At 35.2% G+C, this 24,250-nt stretch overlaps 1 protein-coding gene across 10 annotated transcripts in view; it reads right to left on the bottom strand.

Moving 5' to 3' along the window:
* The window catches only part of CD36 (CD36 molecule (CD36 blood group)), a 137,873-nt gene that overhangs the window by 43,473 nt on the left and 70,150 nt on the right, over nucleotides 1–24,250 (bottom strand). For 5 of the 10 annotated variants that reach the window (XM_020984480.2, XM_020984478.2, XM_020984479.2 and 2 more), the window contains 3 exons: nucleotides 9,699–9,783; nucleotides 2,235–2,327; nucleotides 1,524–1,738 (listed from right to left, as the gene is read on the bottom strand). In XM_020984480.2, coding sequence (XP_020840139.1) covers nucleotides 1,524–1,643 — 120 coding nt within the window. In that variant the 5' untranslated portion in view covers nucleotides 1,644–1,738; nucleotides 2,235–2,327; nucleotides 9,699–9,783. Of the gene's footprint in view, nucleotides 1–1,523; nucleotides 1,739–2,234; nucleotides 2,328–9,698; nucleotides 10,070–12,579; nucleotides 12,829–24,250 lie in introns of those variants that run through there. The other 5 variants (XM_078154555.1, XM_020984476.2, XM_020984482.2 and 2 more) reach the window with 5 other exon arrangements.

Here is a 24,250-nt window from a genome sequence, read left to right as displayed (position 1 = left end):
CAGGAAAAACTACCTACTAAGAGCTTCAAGGGCCATGAACTACTTTTATGGAAGAAAACTGCACACTGATATCATCACTTATGTTTTTAAAAGTTGAAGAAATCCATTTAATTTAACTCTTTTCCATTCAATAATTAACAATAGGTAATGGTTTTAGTCAATATGCACAGCACTTGATTCAATGTCTGAGGACCAAGTTTCCAAACCTAGCCTTGCTTTTTAAAATTTGTATGACTTTAAATAAATCTCTGGGATTCTCTAAGTCAGAGATTCTTATCCTAGAGTTTATTAACTTGATTTACATACATATATATATATACACACACACACACATATTTGCACACAAAACATATGTATGTAGACATAAGTACATTCATATAAATTATATATACATATATAGGATTATGCATAGATATACACACACACACACACATATATATATATTACATATATATAAACTGTATTTTGGCATAATTAATATCCTTTGTAATGTGATGCAGTTTATATATTTAAAAACATCATTCCAAGGAGTCCATAGGCTTCACCAATTTGTTCAAAAGGGGCCATGACAACAAACATATTAAGAATCTCTCTCTCTCTCTCTCTCTCTCTCTCCTCTCTCTCTCTCTCTCTCTATCTCACACTATATATATATATATATATATATATATATATATATATATATATATATATATATATATATATATATACATATATACATACACACACAAATATATATATATATACACATATACATATACATATACATATACATACATACATACATACATACAGATAGATAGATAGATAGATAGATAGATAGATAGATAGATAGGTATAGATAGATAGATATAGATATAAAATGGGAGGATTGGAGTTGATGAAGATCTAGGCTGTCCAGTTCCAAATCTCATCATCCTAATTTAAAATGAAGTCTAACCACCAGCTTTGATTCTATAACATACCAGGATAATTCTGTGGTCCATTATAAAATGCTTATTTGTAGGAATAGCTCACACATGCACGCACACACACACACACACACACACACACACACACACACACACACATACACATTGCCTTGCTACTGGCATGGAGACCTATAGGAAGCCTTTTTCAGAATTCGCATTTGTTGCAGTTGAGAAAAGCAGTAAGGACCCTCTTCCATACAATTTAAGTCAAATCAATAGAAACTCAAGTTAGAAATATTATATGATTGTCTTGAAATTCACAGCCATTTTTCTATCATATTAAGATATATGAAATTAATTATAGCTAATTATGAAAATAAGACATGTTAACATATCACTGCCATATTAGATTAACTGAAAAACATGCCTTTTTTCCCTCCTCCATGTCCTCTTCAGTGTTCCTCACCAGCACAGCTGCTATTATTTTATACTCTAAATATTTAGGAAACATTATGTTGACCTCTTAACAGGAAGATAATACTTAAAATGGAAAAGAAACAAATAAAAATCAGAGTCAGAGTCACCAACAATTTCCTCCAGACTAATACATACCTTTTTAATTGTGTTCTGAACAATCATGTCTCCAACAGGCATTAGGATGCCTCCCAATACAGCCAGTACTCCACCAATGACAGCACCTGTGATGAGCCCACAGTTCCGATCACAGCCCATTTTTCCTGTTTAAAGGACCACGTAGGACTTAGCACCAGGTTCTTTTTACTCTTCGGGTCTCTCAAGCTGAAAGTCCCAGGGACTTGATCCTATTACTAGAAACATTATAGAGCAGAGGCTAAGTATCAGTTCAAAAAGATCAAAGTACAAAAAACAAGCAATGAACGCTGATGGGAAGATAATTGTGCTAGTTATAAATAAACATACGCTTGGTTCTATTCATTTATGCTTCTAGGAAAGACTCTAAGGTTTCCCACCCTTTTATTTTCACAGACATAATGCAAGAATATAGTTGGCTTGAGTGAATCCTATAAACTGTTCTGTTCTTTTTTTTTCTAGGATACTCAGCATGACAAATAATAAACTTATTAAAATTATACATACACGATGTTATCAAGCTCATCTCCACCTTCCTATTTCTTCCTCACCGTGTCATACCCTTATAAGCTCCCTGGTTTCTCTAGTCAATCATATCCACACCCTTATAGCTTTTTTTTTTGCAAGTTCAACAGATTTTTGTTTTGATGTCCCCATAAATCCACATATTACTAAAATAATAGTTCGATAATTTAATAATCCCTTTCCCCATACCTTATTTAGGATTGGCAGCAGGAGAGAGGCTACACAGAGATTTTGAGATAACTTATTTCAGGAAAAAAGTCAATTCTTCCTATCATTTGAAATCTATAAAAAAAACATATAAAGAGTAAGCTGAGACAGGGTTGAAAACAAAATGCTAGAAAACAAAACATTAGTAATAACAACAACAGTACAATTCATATTTATATAGTATCTTACAATTTACAAATCACTTTTTGCATGGCAACTTTGTAAGGAAGGTATCATTATTCCCATTTTACAGTTGAGGAAACTAAGGTTTGAAGTATGAAGCTAAGTAAATTGTCCAGCTCTCACCTCACTAGCCCCTGAAACCAAAGTCTGACTCCAAGTTCAGCGACCTTTCTATTATGCCATGTTGCCACTTGCCAAAGGATTAATTCTAACATTAGTTATAATGACAATTACTGCTATAGATAAAATCTAACTGCAGAGACTTGAACATCTAAGTAAATGAAAAAAAAACCCTCATGCTTTATTCAGTTCAAATCTTATTAATGTGTCCTTATGACAAGCACTAAAATGCAATATTTTTGAGATGGCATATAAAATAGAGAAAATATCTGACCAAACTCAAACTGAATCAACCACTATTACTTTCAGTTTTTATTTTAAATGAAAAACAACTTTTGATTTTGTTCTCTTTATCATCTAGAGCTACAACTTAAAGTTTCTATTTAATGACAAAGCAGTACCTATCCATTCTTTGTGGTGCATAATCAGAATAATGTTTCCCCTTTTGAGATAATGAATAGCATTGTTATAGACAAAAACTGGAAGAAAACATCTTTCATAAGACTATACAAGCTCTGAAAGAGGTGAGAGAGAATGCATCTTATTCCTCTTTGGAGCCACTGTTATGCGCAGAATAATGTTCTAGGTGATTAATCAATGCTTGAAGTCATTTTTTTTCCAATTCGTATTAATGGATATTTTTTAGAAAGAAGATTAATAAAACAGTATGGCCACGGGTCTGTGTATTATAACTTAAAGTACACTGGACTTCAAGCATAAGACCCAAGTTCAAGTTTTAGGTCTCTCATTAATTAGTGCAAAATACTAAGTATTTTGATTCATTTTGTACATTGATTCATCTTTATATACACACATATACGTATATATATAAATGTACATGTATACACAGCACATGAGTTCATATGTACACATATATAAATACATATACACATCCCTGTAAACACACATGTACATGTATAGACATTTGTTTGGAACATTATTTAAGTTATATGCTACACAATGTTGTTAGAAGGATAAGAGTTCATGTAAACAAGATAATTTGCAATTATAAAATATAAGGCAAAAAAGATGTTGTGGATTGAAACTTTTGAGTTATTTTTCACAAGAACTTTTGGTTGTGAAGGTATTTATTGCAACAGGGTTTAGTCTGAAAATTGCAGTTAATAAATTGAATAAACAAAGTGGCAAACTGGTCTCTACACTGGAAATGCCATAGACTAATGAAGTACAGAAAAAATAAACAGACAATACAGAAAAAAAAAAAAGACCGCATAGGCATATAGCAATTTTGTCATCATCACAATGATATAATGACAGACAAAGAAAAATGCTATTCTGTATCTTCTTTCTTTACATCAATGGCAACAAAAGTGTGTCTTCCTCTGTCTTACTAGTTACCTGTAGTAATGTCTGTTTCTTAATAGTAATGTTACAGTATAGATTTTTCTTCTATTTCTGATTACTTCATCTACCACTGTTCATATAAGTTTTTTCCATGTCTTTGAAAACATTTATTTCATTTCTTACAGAACAGTAGTACTTCATTATATTCATTTTTTACAACTTATTCAACTATTCCTCAGTTTATGTCCTGTACCCCTTAGTTTTCAAGTTTTTTTTAAGCACCACAAAGAGCTGATATGTATGTATGCATGCATATGTGTATATATATATACATACACACACATACACAAATATAATGTGTGTATTTCATACATACATACATACATACATACATACATACATACATACATACATACATGTTGTTTAGTCATTTTTCAATCGTGTCTGACTTGTCGTGACCCCATTTGGGGCTTTCTTGGCAAACGTATTACAGTGGTTTGCCATTTCCTTCTCCAGCTAATTTTACACATGAGGAAACTGAGGCAAACAGGGTTAAGGGACTTGCCCAGGGTCACACAGTTAGTGTCTGAAATCTGATTTGAACACAGGATGATGAGTCTTCCTGACTCCAGTCAAAACACTTTATCTACTGTGCCAGCTAGATCTGTGTGTATGTGTGTGTGTGTATGTGTATATATCTATGTATGTACATACAGTCTATTTATCTATACACATATATGCATGCACAGAAGGGACTCATCTCTTTTTTATTTCTTTTGGGTATGGGCTTAGCAGTGATATACCTAGGTCAAAGGGCCCTATTAGTTATTGTTTAATAACTTGGGGATAATCCCAAATGGCTTTTCAGAATGGTTTTATCCATTCACTTGTCCTTCAATAATGTGTCAATCTGCCTGTTTCCCTCCAATATGTATCAATTTCCTATAATAACAATATTATAAAAATTAACAATTTTGAGGAGTTTTGTAAACTGGTGAACAGTGAAATGGGCAAAATCAGGAGCCTAATTTATGCAATAACAACACTACAATAATAACCACCGCTGTAAAAACAAACAACTTTGAAAACTTTAAGAATTATGAGCAATAAAATCACCTTTCATTATTTCAGAGGACCTGTGATGAAAAATGTCATCCATTACAGAGAAGTGATCAATTTTGGGCGCAAAATGAAATGTATACATTTTGTATATAACTATTTTGGGAATTTATTTTGCTTCACTATCCATATTGGCCATAAGAAATTACTTTAAAAATTAGTTTGGGGGTAGGAGGAAGAGAAACTACATTTCTTTTTTTTTCTTTTTTTTCTTTTTTCTAACAGAGGGGTAGGAGGTGCTATAGATACAAATGCAACATGCATTTTCTGTTAAGGTCATTGTATTATTAATTTCAAGGGTGGCTAGGTGGCGCTGTGGATAGAGTGCTGGCCCTGGAGTCAGGAAGACTCATCTTCCTGAATTCAAATCTGGTTTCAGATACTTACTAGCTGTGTGATCCTGGGCAAATCATTTAACCCTGTTTGCCTCAGTTTCCTCATCTGTAAAATGAGCTGGAGAAGGAAATAGCAAATCACTCCAGGATCTTTGCCAAGAAAACCCCAAATGGGGTCGTAAAAAGTCAGAAATGAATAAACAACCACTATTGTTAATTTTACTTATCTATTTTATTTTGTTACTAGTGGCCTCTCTTAGGGTAAGAATAATATATAAATGTTTGTAATGTAAAAACATACCAATAAAACTTAAAAAAGAATAACTACTGATGTTTTTAATCAGCAAAAGGACTATAACAAGGCCAAATGCATTTTCTGTATTATTATTCCACTTGGAAGCAATATAAGCTAGGATTCTACAAAGTATGGGTAAGGAGAGCATTTCAAACATAATCACATACAAAGACATAGAAGCTGGAAATAGAATGCCATAAAGAGGGAATAGAGGTCAGTTTGACTTACATGGAGAATATGAAATATCATTAGAAAGGTAGGTGGGGACAATATTACAGAGAGCTTTGAATGTCAGGATGTGGAGGGGAGTGTTTTTGATTGTTTGTCTTTTTTGTTTGTTTGTTTGTAAATTTATCCAACCAGGGCATCTGAGAGATGGTTACACTTATAGATTTTAGGACCTGAATCTAGATAAGCTGACACTTAACCCAGTGATATGACCTCTAAAATCCATGTCTAAAACCAAAGACACAATTCAAACTCTTTCATAGTTCAATTTTTTTTCATTCCATTTCTGACTAAAAATGAGTCAGAAAATACCATAAATTCATTTGTTATGTAGATACATGTAGGCAGAGTCACAATGCCAAATAGTTTTCTTAAATGAATGTTGGTTTTCTTCAAAGTCTCTATGTACATGCATGTGATAAATCATATTTTGAAACTTTTGGGGCAAAATGTAAACTTAGCCATTACAATAAAACATGGCACATGGATTATAAAATATTATAAAATAATATCTTTATATCTTTCATCATCTTTCCAATGTAACAAAATCACTATCCTTCCTAATAAGGCAAGATCTCATTAAAATTATAATTCTGTAGTATTTAAGTTCCACCTTTTTCATTGTGCTATTTTTTAACCTGATATTGGTTAAAAATAGCCAAACCACAAGGCATTAGTTTCTTTGCTCCTCGGTAATAAATTTGCTGTTGAATAAATACCATAGAATTTATTAAAAAAAATGCATGGGGGCAGCTAGGTGGTGCAGTAGATAGAACACCAGCACTGGAGTCAGGAGGTCATGAGTGCAAATCTGGTTCAGACACTTGACACTTACTAGCTGTGTGACCCTGGGCAAGTCACTTAACCTCATTGCCTAGCCAAAAAAAAAAAGTCTCTATGTACAAAGATCAACATCCAAGACAATATGAACTCCTCCTTTTTATGGAGTAATTAAAATTGAATTAAAGATTTTTTCACACACATTCATTTGCTATCCCAAATCATAGCTGAAACTTTCTGTACTATAGACTGTGGCAAATTAAATCTATCATTTTTTTTATTATCTCAATTACCTTTTGAAGAGAAAAATGCCTAAAAACTCACTTATAAACCCTTTCTCAATTAATCATATTTAGATGGGTGCCTTTTGATATGATCTTGAAGAGTTAATATAGTCACATCTTTAAGCTCTGTTTCCATTGCCTGGTAATTCTGTCATAATTTCAAGAAGAATCTCATTGTCATTCTATCTATGAGTCAAACTGTCTCCCCTGGGAAGATTGCACTAAAAATTCCCAAACAAAATAATTCTAGTTATTCTGGGTGTTGGTTATAAGCTCTGGAAACCATCCTCTATAAAATTTGCCACTTCCCTATTATGTATTCTTCAGAGAGAATCTGGAAGCTTCTCAGTATTTAATTATTATCTTTTAAGTAATGGGAGGCAATTCACTTTCTACAGAAGTTGATTTGCTGAGCCAATGTTATTTAAGATCTCTGCTCTTGAAAGGAATCATATTCTTTAATAGTCTTAAGAAATAACAGTATTCTTTTATAGCTTTCATTCTAATCTGACTCTATAATTTTTGCATCTCCCTTGAATAAAGATAGGATCATGAGTGGTTAGATGAAAAGAAATGAAGGGAGATGTGACCAACAGAAGGCACTGGAACAACCACCAACCTGAAATTTGTTCAATGGTTTTCCTAGCCATTTGGCTTAACATTAAAGCTACAGATATGTTCTGTTTTTGCTGTTATTCCCTTTGGGAAATGCTTCAGAGTCACATCGGATTACAGGTCTAGAGCTAGAAGAGATTAAACAGTTTGAGTCCCTCCTTTTGCAAATCAGGAAACTAAATTCCAAGAATATGATCTGACTTGCAGAAACAACTAGGTATACCAGTGCATAGAATGCTGGGCCTGAAGTCAGGAAGAACTGATTAGAAATACAGCCTCAGACACATACTAGAGGTGACCTTAGGCAAGTCACTTAACCTCTGTATGCCTTAGTTTCCTCAACTGTAAAACGGGGATAATAATAACACCTATCTCCAAGGCTCCTTGTGAAGATAAAAACGTGATAATATTTCTAAATCTCTTAGAAAAGTGCTTGCCACATAGTAAGTTCTATATAGTTACTAGCTATTGTTGTCCAAGGTGCCACAAATAGCATAAGAAGTTGGATTTACAGTAATCTTCTGACACAAGAGACAGTTCTCTTTCCACTGCTACAAAATACCTCCAAAAACACCACCACCACCACCACCACCATCACCTACTACTACTACTACTACTACTACTACTACTACTACTACTACTACTACTACTACTACCACCACCACCACCACCATCACCTACTACTATTACTACTACTACTACCACCACCACCACCACCACCACCACCACCACTACCACTATGACTATGACTACCTCTTCTATTACTACTACCACTACTATCACTACTACTCCCACCAGCACCATCATTACTACTACTACTAATTAATTATAATAATATTTTGCCGAGAGGTTGAAAAAAAAAAGTAGAGCTGTCATAAATGAGAGGAAAAAAAGACTACACTATGATTTTGCTTTTCCCCTTAAATTGATAGTGTGGGATTATTGGAGAAGGTGGAAGGAGAAATATTAAACATTGAAAAAATGTTTTAAATTCCTCAGTGGACACCACACCCCAAACAGTCAATGGCCAAACACAGACATAGAGGCAATTTATAAGGATCTAACAAAGAAATGCTGGGAGCTGTGCCAGCTATTGGTTGGCTCTCTCTATGTATCTTAACCTGTATTCTTCCTGTGACCCACAATGTCCTGGGCACAAGGTTGGTGCACAGTAGCTTGGCACAAGCTAACTTAAGCAGGACAAAATATACTAACAACATCCCACAGAAATGCCTTAACTCTCTAATTTCAAAGCAATCAGCTTTACCACTAAACCCTCTGGTTTCCCCACCCAGCTATATCTACATCCTTTTTGTCTTCTTTATTTTAGTATGTCCTCTGCTGACCTAGAGTTGTAGTTCATCTGAAATATTAGTCTAATATTGTTATATTGTTAGTATTTATATGATATGAAGACATTAGTTGGTTGAATGAAATTCCAGCTATTATGTTGCATTTTCTAAGAAGTATTATGTTCTTCAATCATAAAAACAAATATTTTTTCTGACCTTAAAGGAACATCTTTCTTTTTATATAAAATGGATAAGTATTGCTATTATTTAGGTTGATTCATTATTTTATGTACTTTGGTGCACGAGTAAATATTATTATAATTATGCTTCGCACTTCCATAGTATGCCCATCTGAACAAATTCTACCACTATCATCATATTCATTTTTTTTTTTGACTTAAGAAGACCTGAGGCAAAGGAGAGTCCATAAGTACAAATTATGTCAGACTTGGAATTGAGTACAGGAGAAAAGTCATCTTGCCATACCACATGCTAGTTGGCAATTCCCCTCTCTTTCAACTGCTGAAGAACCTTATAATTTACCATTTTATGTGCAGTTTTTCTTGTAATGCAAGATGAATGGCTTGTACATTTGACATTCTTTTGATTCATGAAATAAGAGATAGACTAACTGAAGTTCTCTCACCCTCAAAAATGTTGACTTAAGGTAAAGTTTTCATTCTTCATTATCTATTTCTATTTTGAAAAAAAATGTGGAGTGACAGTGGTATCTAGAATATAACACATATTTTTAAACAGGCTTTAAATTTTTAAATTTAGAGGAGAAAAGAACAGATGAACATAAAATGAGAAAGACAGAAATAGCTAAGGAATAAAAAACAAGAGGAGAAAAGTAAAATGAATTGTTAAAACTCTTCCTGATTACATACCTTCAATGACCCCAAAGGTAGATCATATGGCTTTTTGTTCCTCAATCCTCAACACTTTAAGATTCTATTTTCTTCTCTTTTCCCGCTAAAAAACAAACAAACAAAAATCCTTTCTGATCCCTCAGGCTCTTTTTGGTGAACACACGCACACACGCATGCACACGCGCGTGTGCACAGACACACAGAGCAGCAACAGAATGATCCTCCTGGCTCTTTAATCCATAGATGTTTTTCTTCAGCATAGAACTTTTGACTACCAAGTTAGCAATGTGGTAGATAGTGAGAGGCTGACTTAGTGACAAATCCTGCTGTAAGCTGTACTCTAAGAAACCCCTCCTATGTGCCAGGACATCACAGAACATGGTTTTCTGGAGAACCTGTAATTATTCTTATATGTGAATAGATGCTATGTGACTTGGGAAACCCCACCCAGAAGAGGCATGACCCAGAAATGGGCTTCCCTGGGATATAAAATGTGAAGGCTGAACAACAAAATCTGTTCCAGTCTTCCAAAAGACTCCTTCCACAAATGAATGACAGATTCTGAATAATGTTTCCTGATTGAAGAGAAGATATAGGACTCAGATCTTCATCTACCCACATTCATTTTTTTTTGTTTCCTGCAAAAAGAACTAACAATAAACTACGATATCCTGTAATCTATTTTTTCATCTTCTCTTTCAAATTTCTCCCCAGACTTGCTTGCTAGGCATATACTTTGACTATTTTGACACATACAAGCCAATTTGAAAAGTTACACTTAGTCAAATAACTGGTTATTTTGAAAACAAAAAAAAGGTTGAGTTTAGTCAAACAATGTTTGGAATTCTGTATGTTGAAAATAATTAACTAAGCATAGTTTGATATCAATTCTTCTTCTTCTGTTTCTTTGCACCAAACCTCTGTATATACTTGTTTATGTAGTCCATATATGTTGACTTTCCTTCTGAAAGGCAACAAAAATATGGTGTGAAAAGTGGCAAGTTAGGAATCAGGAGACCTGTATTCTAATACCAGTCTTCTAGTATTAAAAGGGGCTCTTAACACTTAGTCTAAGAGAAAGTGATTCCAAACCTAAGGTACAGGTCACTTCTACACTATGTGGGAATGCACTCTTCTCTCTACACCTTTGGTTAAAATGGAAGGGCCTTGACAAAACTCTGTTGCTGGTTCTGCCTGCTCTTTGATGAAGATAGGTGTTATATTCTAGTATAATTGGTGCTGTACCTGGTCCCCAGGTTTGGGGTCTGTTCCACTCTAGAACTGCTATGCATGGGCAAGAAAGGGGCTCTACATTCTTATTTCCAGAATAATAGCAGGACTTGCTGCAGAATGAAGCTAATAGATTGTTATGGGTGTTCCATCCTGGTTAAAGAAAAATAACTGAACCCACATACTACATGCACATGAATTGTGAAATATTTGTGGAAAACAAAGTAAAATTCAGTGAAATGACTAATAATCTCTTAATGTACAGGTGCTCTGTCAGAATATTCATATTAATCTCCCTATGTAGTATGGTGGGGGAAAGGGGAAATCTTCCCAAAAAACTGATCAGAATACTAAGGGATATTGTTACAGAAGACTCTAACACAGGAATTTAGAACAAATGTTGAAATCAAATTAAGAAAGCAATACCTACACAAATAAGGGTATTAACTTCAGCTTCCTAGACAAATGTCATTAATGATTGCACATTTTGTTCAAACACAATTATGGCTATACAATGGCTACCTCACTCACTACACTAACTTGTTATTCAATGCTACTGAGGAGGTAGGTGGGGGAGGAGCAATATCATAATCAAATGATCTAGTAAGCTAAATAAAGATTCATGAATTTTCCATGATCACTTTCATTATTACCCTACTGCATAGCTTACATAACCACTATTTTTAACCTTTAACTTGGAACTTGAGATTTTTTTTTTAAATTAAAGCCAGAATCTATATATCTACTCTACTTGGTTAAAAATTTAGCTCCATTTATTTAATAGGGTACAAAATCACATAAAATGACTAATCAAGCTCAATTTGTACATCTGCCAAGAGTCCACTCCTCTTAGACTTACACAATTCAAATAGATTAATGAACTATTGCTGATGTCAAGCATTAAATAATCACACAGTACAGGTTAAAACGTTGCCAACAAAAAGAGTAAGTAATACAGAAAACCAAGCAATAGTAGATAGGTTGCTTCTTCACCATAATAGATGCATGTTGGTGAAAATTAAAATGAAGAAAAATATATATTAAACTAGAACACCTAGGATAGTAGATTTAACAATGAAGGATTTTAGAGGTCATTTAGTCAGATCTCATTTTATGGAGGAGGAGACTGAGGACCAGAGAAGTAAAATGATTTGCCCAATGTCACATAAGATGTAGGTTACAAAGACAGAGCTTGAATCCTATTCCTCTGAAGTTAAAGTATTTTTATTAAGACATTTCTATTATGTGACTTATAGAATGTATGTTCTAAAATGTATTACTTAGAACATGGTATTAGTATCTGACATTCAGATCAAATATTTGTAATGCTATTCCCGTGATAAAGAATCTTAAGTGATAGGAAGGTGAAATGTGGTTGGCTTTAGACCAAAAAAAGTGTTATATTTCTTAATGTATCTTGTGAAAAGATCTGCAGTGCATTACAAAGTAACTTCTTTCCTTCAGAAAACTAGGAGTAAATATTGGACGCTGCAAAAGTAATGTACAATGTTTCTTTCCAACCTGGAGAGTTAGAAGAAAACAATAACAGTTAAAAAATTGCACATATTTCTTTTAAAGCATTTACAGGGACACTTTATGTCCCACCATCTGCTGGAAGATGGGAAAATCCCTTATTTAACAGATTTATATATAGTAACCTAAGACTTACCTTGGAAAAGCTGGGAATGAAATTTCAATTGATTATTCCAGCATTTGTTCTTACAGTGCTCATTAGGGTCAAGTAGCATCTGTAGTTAAATCCTCACACTGAAAAGACATCCACTAAAGACTGTGAGAGAGTTTAAATATTCAAGACGTCAGATCCCAGTGTGTGGTTTGTTGCCAGTTAGAAAAAAAAAAAGAATTTGTATTGCAATGGTCTGACAAAGACCTATTACCTATATCTCATGGTAAACACTAAGAACACATTTTTTTTTTCTTTGTAGCAAAATTCCTATCCAAGTAAGTCAGGGGCCAGGCAGACAAAGGGGAACTTAGTTGCTGAGCTTCCAATAATATGTTCTGTTGTACAGTTATAAATTCAAATGCAGAAGCTGGGGGTGTGAAACAAGCAGTTATTAACTCACTTCCTTATATATTATTTTAGTTTTCAAAAGCTGTGTCATGAAGATGAGATGCCTGTCATAGAGTTTGTACATTTTTCATTCATTTAAATATATTATTATAATTTCAGAAATCAAAATTTATTTGGTTAAAGCAGTTTTTTTTAATAGCTGGAAAGACTGTCGATCAGCAAGGATGAAATACACCCAGAAAAAAGGAAATGATCTATTGTTCTAACTGGAAGTCCTTATGTATTTATCAAGTTCTGTTTGTTTCATAGAAGCTAAAAAGCACAATGCAATCTGCAAAAATGTCCTTCAAATACTTAAGCCAAGATATCATCATCTGAGTTTTGTTATAGTCCCGCGTTCAGAAAGTGCCAAATTCTATGTTGATTTATTTCTAAAATTTTGCTACCATCAACTAATATTAGAACAAAATAATTAAAAGAAATAAAGATATTTTAAGTATTATTCAATTATCATGTTGATTGATCATTTTCAAAGAAAAATTGCTCATTTGAATTTATGTTGCCCAAATACAAAGATACAGACATTGTAAGGGAAGGATCTTAAATAAAAGAAACTCATAGGATTTCTCTAGAAAAAGCCCTAAGGGAAATAAAATAGTCATTTCAAAAAAAAGGCAGTCATATAGAAACCTTCCTAATCCCTAATCATGAATTAAGGCAATATGTAGAATTTTAGTTCATTAGACTATGTTAAAACTAGTAATGATCACTGGATTAACCTTAAGTTTCTTTCGACCTTGGTATTTAGATACATCTAGGTCTCCCTAGTGTACTTTTAAATTCTCGTGCAGATAGAGGAATCACTGTCCTAAGAATCTAGAAAGAGAACCCAAAACCAAACAACAAACTGGGTTTTTTAAATATATAGTCTAAGACATATTGAACATATACAAAGGATATTTGGGGTCTAGCCAAATTCAGGGGTCTTAGTCTTAAAAATAGAAGCATGTAGCTTTTTATGATTGCTCCATTTTCTTACAGTTTATTTCTAAAAGTCTGAGAACACTACAAAGCCATGGTAGTGGAAAAAGTAAAAAATTAACAAAACAGAAAAGTTCAACAGAGATATGGGTTTACAATTGTACTTTGCTTTAAATAAAGTAAATAGATGTCGGTTCAAGTCCCATTTGCTAAACATATTGGCTATGTAATCCTGATCAAGTTGCTTAAGCTGTCAGGGGCCCAGGCAATTCATTAAGAGTATAAATGACCCCAAAACCCAAAATGACAAAGTTGAGGCAGTTAAGTTTCACAGTGGATTGAGCTGGAACTGGAGTCAGGAAGTTTTGTTAGATTGCTTAGTTGTTTTCTGCAGTCCAATCCTTTTGGGGGCTTTCTTGGCAAAGCTACTGGAGTGGTTTGCTATTTCTTTCTCTGGTCCATTTTACAGATGAGGAAACTGAGGTAAATAGGGTGAAGTGATTTGCCCAGAGTCACATGGCCAGATTTAAGCTCAGGTCTTTGATTCCAGGCCTGGCACTCTCTCCTGGTTGGTTGGTTGTTATCCTTTGTTCTCCAAGAGGACCAAAATAACACCATTTAAATGGTATGAGTGATGTCTTTTGATTCATGTGTAAATTGGATTTAATTGAGGTGGAGTTGCAAGAAGTCCTCTGACTCACTTTCTCTCCTCCAGAGTCATCACAGTCCAGTGGCAGGATAGAATTAAGATACTGGACTCAAAATGCAGTGGATGACCTTGGCATCTTCAATGTTTAACCAATCTCTAAGCACTCCACAGTTCCTGCTTCAGCTGCCTTCATGGCCATTGGAACAGATTGTTCTCATCCACCCATTCCACCAGGGGAAGTCTTCACATGCTTGGGGTAGACACCCCCCTAACTCACCAAAGGGTTTAAGACCTCTCAGTCACCCACGACCTGGTTTAGCCTGTCCGCTGAAACAGTTTGCTAGGGTGTGACCACTGTGCATGCTACAGCTTCTTGAAGCCACAGGTGAGAGTTAGGTGGAATAGGTGGACATCAAATATGGAAAGCAGACCTGGAAAGGGCTTGGCAGCTTTCATACCAAAGGTACTAGTCATTCCTGAACACACCTTACACCCCAGCACTCTATCCACTGAGCTACTGGAGCCAGAAAGACCTGAGTTCAAATCCCGCCTCAGACAGTGACCCCAGACAAGTCACTTAAACCTCTGTGTTCCTCAGTTTCCTCATCTGTAAAATAGAGATAATAGCAGCACCTGCCTTGTGGGATTGTGAGTACAAATGAGCTAATAGTAAAGTGCTTAGCACAGTGTCTGCACTTGCTGTGTGAATGTTTATTCCTTTCCCAGATGTCATTCATTCAGGGGAATTTCATATTCCAATGAAATTATAGGACCAGGCCATATCCCTTATACCAAATGAAGCTGGGGATAAAGTGGAGAGGGGGATGAATATTATTATGCAAAAACTCATTATGATTGTTTTAGATTATGAACTTCCCTACAGCATTTAAATACTGATTTTTTTTAAGTAGGCAAAAGTAAATTAACAAACATTCCAGTCTATAATTCTAAATCTATAACAGTAAGCTACATTCTGAATTCCTCAGTCTCTCAGGTATTAATTCTGGAGGTTAAGAATTCATCAAGCATGGTTCCCTGATTCAGAGATCATCAAAAAAGTATGAAGATTCATCCTCCTGAAGGTAAAAAGGAAAAGACCAATGATAGAAGGGTTTAAAGCACTGAGAGATACATCCACTCAGTTTGAGAGGAAAAAAATATGAAAGTGATTTTATGCATTTTTGCTTACTCCAAATCTCTCTCATTTCCAATGATTATGTAATGATTTTAAAAAAGTCTTAATTTTAACAGTCTTCACCATTGAATTATCAAGTTTTTCTTTCTTTCTTTTTTTTTTCTTTTGGCTTCTTAGGTTATGGGAAATCTCTTTTTTAACACCCCACATTACTCAAAGTGGTTATAGTCCACATTATCTAAGGGTAATTAAACCTGTACCATGGAACATCTTCTGTAGATTAGCACTCTAAGCTTTCTTTTGAAGTTAAGTCTGCTGCAGATTATGATTGTTGTTGTTCAGTCATTTTAGTTGTGTCTGATTCTCCACGATTCCATCTGGGATTTTTTTTTTGTCAAAGATACTGAAGTGGCTTGCCATTTTCTTCTCCAGCCTATTTTACAGATGAGGAAATTGAGGTAAATAGAGATAAGTGATTTGCCCAAGGCCACACAGCTAGTAAGTTTCTGAGGCCAGATTTGAACTCAGGAAGATGAATCTTCCTCATGCCAAATCTGGAGCTTTATCTACTGAAGCATCCAGCTTTCCTAGATCATGGATTAGCCCATAAAATTTATAGTAGCAGCAATAACAAAATCTGCATTGCATTCTCCTTGGAGAACCTGAGTCATTTTGCTGAAGGAGGAGGAGGAGGAGGAAGAGGAAGAGGAGGGGGAAGAGGAAGGGGAAGGAGAAGAGGAAGAAGAAGGAGAGATACCATCAGATTCTTCAAGGAAATTCATAGGAGCCTGTATGGGTGTGGTTTCCAATCAAAGATCAAAGTGAGATAAAAGTTCTAAGTCCAATTTAAATGGTTGTCTTTGAAATGAGAATCAAAAGATTAGAGCTATTTAAGTAGCTAATCCCATACATGATAGTTACCACTACTTTCCAGAGAATGCAATTCAGAGGCTTAAGAACCTAACCTGAAATAGGAGAATTTAAGAGTTGAGTAACACAGAAAAAGTTGCCTTGGCTTGCCTGCTGTCTGCCTTTCTGACTGTCTCTGACTCTATATATGTATTTAAAGGGCATGGGAGGGTATAAAAGCCCTAAACCGGGAGTCTAGTGATCTGGGTTCTTCTACTCATAATTTTACCACCATCTAGTTTGGTTAGGCTACTTCATTTCTCAATCTCTAAATTTCTTCATCTATAAAATAAGGATAATTCCCACAGTAACACTCCGATCAGTTTAATATCTAGAGGTAAAAAGGGCCTTAGAGATAATCTCTTGCTCAATATCACACAGAGATTACAGAGGCAGAAAAGAGTTCTGAATCCAGACCTGGCTTCCTTTCTAGTATTTCTTCTACTATATCATTGCCAGTATTAATGTGATGATCAAGTAAGATTAAGAGACGAAAAATTCCTGCAAAATTTAAAAGTAACATAAAAGCTCTATTGGTGCAGCACGTAGGTGGCACAGTGGATGGAGTACCAGGCTTAAAGACACCTTCCTGAGTTAAAATCTGGCCTCAGAAACTTACTAGCTATGTGACCCTGGGCAAGTCACTTAACCCCGTTTTCCTCAGCTTCCTCATCTGGAAAATAAGCTAGAGAAGGAAATGGCAAACCACTCCAGTATCTTTGCTGAGAAAATCCAAATTGGTTCACAAACAATGGAACACAATTGTAAATGACTGAAGGAAGACTTTATCAGGAAGCATTTAACTGGTAGTTTAGGCCTGAACACAGAGTGAACTTTTTGATAACATTAAAAAAAAAAGGAAAAAAAAAAGAGGAAAAGGAATTATACCTTACTTGATAATGTACACATTTTTATATTTTAATAAATGGAAACAAGGCATATCAATACAGTCTGCCTTCAGAAGTGCTTTAACTCTCTGGCTCTAAGGAAAAAAATACATACTTTTGAGCTGAATCTGGATTTTTAATATTTCCTTATTCACTTTCAAAAGTCTATACAATCAACAAAACAACAAGTCAAAACCTAGTCTGAAGCATTTGTCAATTTCTGAGATGTAAATATTTAGAGATAGTTGTAGCTCCCCTTACCTGCATCCCAATGATACATTGTTATAAACCAAGGAGAAGAACAAAAAAATCAGTAAAAAAACCAACAAAATAAAATGTTTACAAATTTCTTGGTTCTGCATTTTTTGGTAACTTCAAGAAAATTTATAAAAAAGTTGAAGTATATTTATTCTTTCACCATTTGGCAATAACTCATATAGTAGCACGAAATACATTTGGACTGTGCTTTAAGCAAAACATTGTTCAGAGTAGACTTTGGGCAGAACATAACTGCCTCCATTTTATCCTGTATGAGGTATTATTTTTCTTTGCCTTTGATGCCTTTTTGATGTGAATACTTCCCCCCACTAAAACCTTTACAATTATAAAACTCATAGTATCTCCATAGGTCCAAGACACCCATCCCCTTATCTTTTTCCTGTCTAATAAAGTATGTATCAGGGGCTTTACAAATGTTAATTAACTGACTTGATAAAGAAGATAATGTTTTTCTGCAACCTGGCTGTGGCTCTTGGATTCATTTTTTTTTTACTCAGATTGTTCTCTTATAGGCTACCTCTTATTTCTAAATCATTTGATTTTCTTATAGGCTACCTCTTATTTCTAAATCATTTGATTTTGTCTAAGTTCTTATCCTCCTTGACCTTTCTCCTGTTTTTTTAAAATTAATTCAAATTAATTTTAAATTAATTTACTTTTAGTTTTCAACACTCACTTCCATAAGCTTTTGAGTTTTAAATTCTCTCCCCCCCTTTCCTGCCCCCCTCCCCAAGAAGCAGTGAAATCTGATATAGGCTTTATACATACATTCCTATTAAACATATTTTCACATTAGTCATATTATAAAGAAGAATTAGAACCAATAGAAGGAACCACAAGAAAGAAGAAACAAAAGAAAACAGAAGGAAAAAAAAGAGCAAGTAGTGTGCTTTGATATGCATTCAGACTCCATAGTTCTTTCCCTGGACGTGGATAACATTTTCCATCATGAATCTTTTGAAGCTGTCTTAGATCCTTGCATTGCTGAGAGGAGCTAAGTCTATCAAAGCTAGTCATCTCACAACATGGCTGTTACTGTGTACAATATTCTCCTGGTTCTGCTCACTTCATTCAGCATCAGTCCATACAAGTCCTTCCATGTTTTTCTGAAGTCTGCTTACTCATCATTTCTTATAGCACAATAGCATTCCATTACATTCATATACCACAACTTCTTCAGCCATTCCCCAATTGATAGGCATCCCCTCAATTTCCAATTCTTTGTCAACACAGAAAAAGCTGCTATAAATATTTTTGTACATGTGGGTCCTTTTCCCATTTTTATGATCTCTGTGATACAGCCCTAAAAGTGGTATTGCTGGATCAACTGATTCTTTTATAGAATAAAGTCAAGATATAGAGTGTGTGCCTCTAAAGAGTTTAATAAACATTAATATGTAAGTCAGGGTGGAAAGGGTTAGTGTTATTGGGGTTATTAACCTTGAGTCTATTTTTAAAATACATTTTAATTCTTGTTTTTCAATTTAATTAGTTTCCTTCATAATTCTGTTTTTTTTATGCATTTGGCATCCATGACATAAAAAAAAGTTTTAAAACCCATGGCATTAGATCAATTTTCAAATAATTTGCCATCTTTAATCTTGTTCAATATTGGATCATGTTTAAGGATTAAGGAAGAATAATGGATAAAATTTGCTGTTCTGTGTGAATTTTCAAAACGAAAATTTGGGAGCTTGTGAGTTTTTTAAAATGGCAACGTCAAGTTTAAACAATGTGGCATAATGGTGGGGGAATTTTAGCTTGAACATGCAGAGATCTAGATATGTGACATTGGACAAGTCACTTTACCTCTCCGGGTCTGAGTTTCTTCATTTGAAAAAAAAAAAGGAAGGAGTTGGGCTAAATGAATAACTTCCCCTTCGGCAATCAGTTTGAGTAAAACTTAACAGCAAATTTCATTTTTTATATGATGCATCTTTTTATTACTTCATTTTCAAAAATTATAGAATTATAGGATGTTTAAAGAGTACAATATTGTGGAAGAAAGTTATAGGATGTTAAAGAGTACAATATTGTGGAAGAAAGGTAAAAGGGTAAAAAAATACCAGTAATTACTTCTTTTCTTCATCTTTCATTCTTTCTTTCCCACTAGCCTCAGCATTTATTGTGGAGAGGGAAGAAAGAAATGGCTGTCCCTTCAACACATGATTTCATGGCTATTATTACAATAGACTTTTGGGTGCTCTGTTTCAGTATCCTGAAAGGATGTCACTTTAGACACATTCACACCAGTTATGCATTTGGGGCCTAAACTGACTTTTCTAAGCTTGTTTCTATTGGTACTCCTGTTTAATCTCTGCATTCTCCTACTCCTCAATCCATGAGAATCAAAACGGCTATCTTGAAAGGTGAAAGCTTCTTTATCCCATTGCTTCCCTGGTAATTTTCATCATTACCTAGCTTAGCTCTTCATCACTTCCTATTCTTCTCAACCTGCCTGCCCCCCCCGCCCCACCATGACCTCCCAAACCTAAGTACATTTCTAATAAGCTGTCACCTTCAGTTTAGAGCTTTCTCTCTCACATTCTTTCAAACTTGTTGCAAGGCAATCCTCTTATTTTTATCTTATTGAATATTATTTTCCCAGAGCTCTGCTTCCAAACTTCTTTTCCTCAAATTTTCTATCCTGCTGCTCCCACTATTTCTTAGTGGAAGATCTCCTGAGTCTGCTTTATAAAGAAAATAGCCATAGTGAACTCCTCCTTTATTCTACTTCTCAAAATCCCTTGACATCATCCCCACATCTTTGATCACTTTTTTTTGTTGTTGTTGTTCCATTCTCTCAGTGAAAGGCAGCCCTTCCTTTACCAAAGCCAAGCCCTCTAAGTAGTCACATGATGTCAATCTTATCCCTCACAATTATCTGTTTTCTTTCTAATATTCTATCTCTCTAGCTTTACTGACTTCCTGCTGCCTACTTTGCTTCCTTCAAAGCTCAGATCATATGCTCCCTCATTGGGGAAGTTTTTGCCTGTTACCCTTGTCAGCCTTTCCAGTGAGGTGGCTTTCCAGAGTACTTGTCCTGGAATCAGAAAGATGTGACTTCAAATCTGTTCTCAGACATACTAGCTAGGTGACCCTGGGCAGTCACTTCACTTTTATTTATCTCCATTTTCTTATTGGTAAAATGGGGATAATAATGGCACTTACATCGTGAAGATAAAATGAAGTGATATTTGAAAAAAACTCAGCACAGTGGCTAGAACTTAGTAGGTAGGCACTCTATAAATATTAAGGATGATAACAATGATGATGATGATGATGATGACACAGACAAACCATTCAAATGTCGAACTTGGAGTCAAAAGACCTGGATTTAAATCTTGTATTTGACATTAGCTATACGATCTTGGGGGAGTAACTTTAAGTTTCATGGGGCCTCAGTTAACTCATCTGTAAAATAAGGAGAACTGGTCTTGATGGTCTCTAAGTAAGATCTCTTCCAGATCTAAATCCATGAACCTATGCTTCTCTTGGTGCCATGGACAATTTTCTAAGTTTGTTTTTTGCCTCCTTTTCCTCCTCTACAATCTATTATCTCCCAGGGTTATTCCTCCCTCTAGTCTTTTCCTATTAATAAATAAATAATAATTATAATGCTAACATTTAAATTGTGCCTTATATTTATTAACTAATTTTATCTTCAGAATAATTCTGGGAGGTAGGCAGTTTCATTATCACAATTTTACAGATAAGCAAATGGAAGTAGGTAGAGGTTAATATAAAGTTAAATGAAGTCTAGGCTTACATAGCTCTTGAGTGCAGGAGACTAGATTGGAATCCAGATCTTCCTAATTCTAGTGCTCAATATACTACATTGCCTGCTTGCTTATCCATCTTTCAACAGCCACAAAGACAATCTTCCTAAGAGAAGACTGTGTCACTTCCCCTTTCAAAGGTCTCAAGTACCTCCCTACTGACTCAATTATCAATTATGAATTCCTTAGTTTGGCCTTTTAAGGCTGTCCTTAATCTAGCTCTAACCTACCTTCCCAAGCTAATTTCACATGACTCTACATAGTCTACATTCCTACTGCAGTAGACTACTAACTTTCCTAACATGGGCATATTTTCCATCTCCTAGTTCTAGGTATTTGTCTAGGTTGAGCCCCCCTTCCCTAATCCCCAACACCTAGAATGAACCCCATTCTCATCCCTTTCCTTTAAAATGTTTATTACCCTTTCTTCCATACTCTGTCTTCCTCTTCTGTCTCCCCTCACCCCTCCCTTTTAAGGACTCAGTATCCCTATCTCACCCAGGCTTAAAGTACAAAAGTTATTCACAGGCTTAGTCCCTCTTTGATCAGCATGGTAGTTTTGCCTTGATCTGTTTCTGACTTAAGCCAGTTCATCCTTTTTTAGGAAACTCTGCAGTGTTCCATTAGGCATACCCCATTAATGCTCAACATTTGGACAGCCCAACAGTTTAGCCTACTGTAGCTCAGAACTCCAGAGTTTAAGAGATCTGCCAGCCTAAGTGCCCCAGTCACAGAGATTACATGTATGAACCATCACGCGTGGCTCTTATCCGGTTGCTTGTTGCCCCTTTGTTCTTGGTGAGGACCAAAATGACATCATTATGTTAGAGTCAAGTTACAGTATATGCAACTGTGGCTCATCAGACCAATACGAGCTGGGAATGGTCTACCACAGGTCAGGAATAGTCTATGTCAACGTTTGGGGTGGACATCTCACATTTCTTTCAAGCTACTGCAATTCTGCTTTGCTTATAGAGCACAGTGCTTTCTTTGATGAGGGCACACTGTGCTGAGCGATCCTGGGTCAGTGTCTCCCATGTCACATAATCAATTCCAAAGTTCTTAAGAGAGACCTTGAGAGTGTCCTTGTATTGCTTCTTCTGACCATTATGGGAGTAGTTGCTCTGTATGAGTTGTACATAGAATAATCTTGTTGGCAATCTTCTCTGTACCCTCCAGCCAATAGCATTTCTTCCCTCTTCCAGTGTTCCTAAAACAATTTGTTTGATCACCTCTCAACTTACACTTAGATATGTATATGTTGTATCTTCCTTTATCATGGATAAAGAGTGAAAGCTTCTCAGGGAAAAGGACTATTTCATTTTTGTCTTTGTATGCCTTGCAAAATGTTGTAGACAAAAGGTACTTCTTGTAGTCAGGAAAACCTGAGTTCAAATCCTTCCTGTAGCATATACTAGTAATTGACTCTGAGCAAATGTCTTACCCTCTTAGTGCCTCCTGGCAATTCTAGAAGACCACAAGTTGAAGTGAAATGCAACATTGGAAGGGGGATTCCCCATACCAATGAAATTATTGGTCCAATTCAAAAGGAAAATAAATGCCTAAGAACCAGAATAGATGTTAAAGAAATACAATAAAGTTCCTTTGCATCTCCCTCCTCCCCCCAACCTCCCCTTTTGAGTCTCTGAATGATTCATCCCCTCCAATCTGCTGAAGGAGTCCTTGGTCAGTGTTTGCATTTGACTCCTGACTATATTGAAGCATACTTACAAACTCACCAGATATAATCGGCATGGGGCAGAGGGGAAACAATGGAAGAGAACAAAGAACCCTGAATTCCACAATATAACTAGAGAAAAGAAAGTTTAAACAAGAAAATCCCCAAAAGCATGCCTGAAGCATTTTCCATAAGGGACTTTTAGCTAGCACACACACTTTGACAGCAGGATGAGGTACATATATATATGTATACATAACTACATACATACCTACTACATACACATTCACATATACACACATACATACATATATACAGAAAGAAGAGGCCAATCTCTCTCTCTCTCTCTCTCTCTCTCTCTCTCCCTCTCTCTCCACACACACACACACACACATACACACATGCACGCGCACATGCACACACACTTCAGAAGTACCACTTTGTGGCAACTTTTGGATGAATATAAAAGAAATCTCACCACGGAACTCTTTTTTCAAAAGCTTTAGACCTGTATTTAGGTCTGTATTTGTTTTTCTACTGTATATAATTTGAAGACAGTTTCCTTGTGGAAAACAAAATGAAAAAGTAGTATAGGAAGCACAACAAATTGGACATGAAGGCAGAAATAAACAGCAGCACACACAATATGTCACAACCATGTTAAACGATTTCTATAAAGGTATCCAATTTAGATGGTAGTGCAATGAGAGCAGTTAAGGGTGTCTCAACTTTACCAAGTACCTTGGTGTGGTTGGATACTGAGAATTTAAACTGATTGGAAATTTACCACCAACTTTTCATTAGTTTGTTTGTTTGTTGGCTTTTTGCACTGGAGGACCCCTACTGCAATTGGTTAGCATGTTTCTAAGCAAGTTGAATTAAATGAATCTAGGACCATGGAAATCTCCATACTTGCATGATCTATTTGATAACTAAATTATAGTATCAATGACTACTAGGGTATAGTATATAATAATAACCTGAAATTATCAATATAAATTATCTAAT

The sequence above is a fragment of the Phascolarctos cinereus genome, unplaced genomic scaffold (genome assembly GCF_003287225.1).
Source record: "Phascolarctos cinereus isolate Bilbo 61053 unplaced genomic scaffold, phaCin_HiC Scaffold_1;HRSCAF=81, whole genome shotgun sequence".
NCBI lineage: Eukaryota > Metazoa > Chordata > Mammalia > Diprotodontia > Phascolarctidae > Phascolarctos > Phascolarctos cinereus.
The sequence above is the reverse complement of the archived record's forward strand: the minus strand, read 5'-3'. Positions and strand labels throughout refer to the sequence as shown.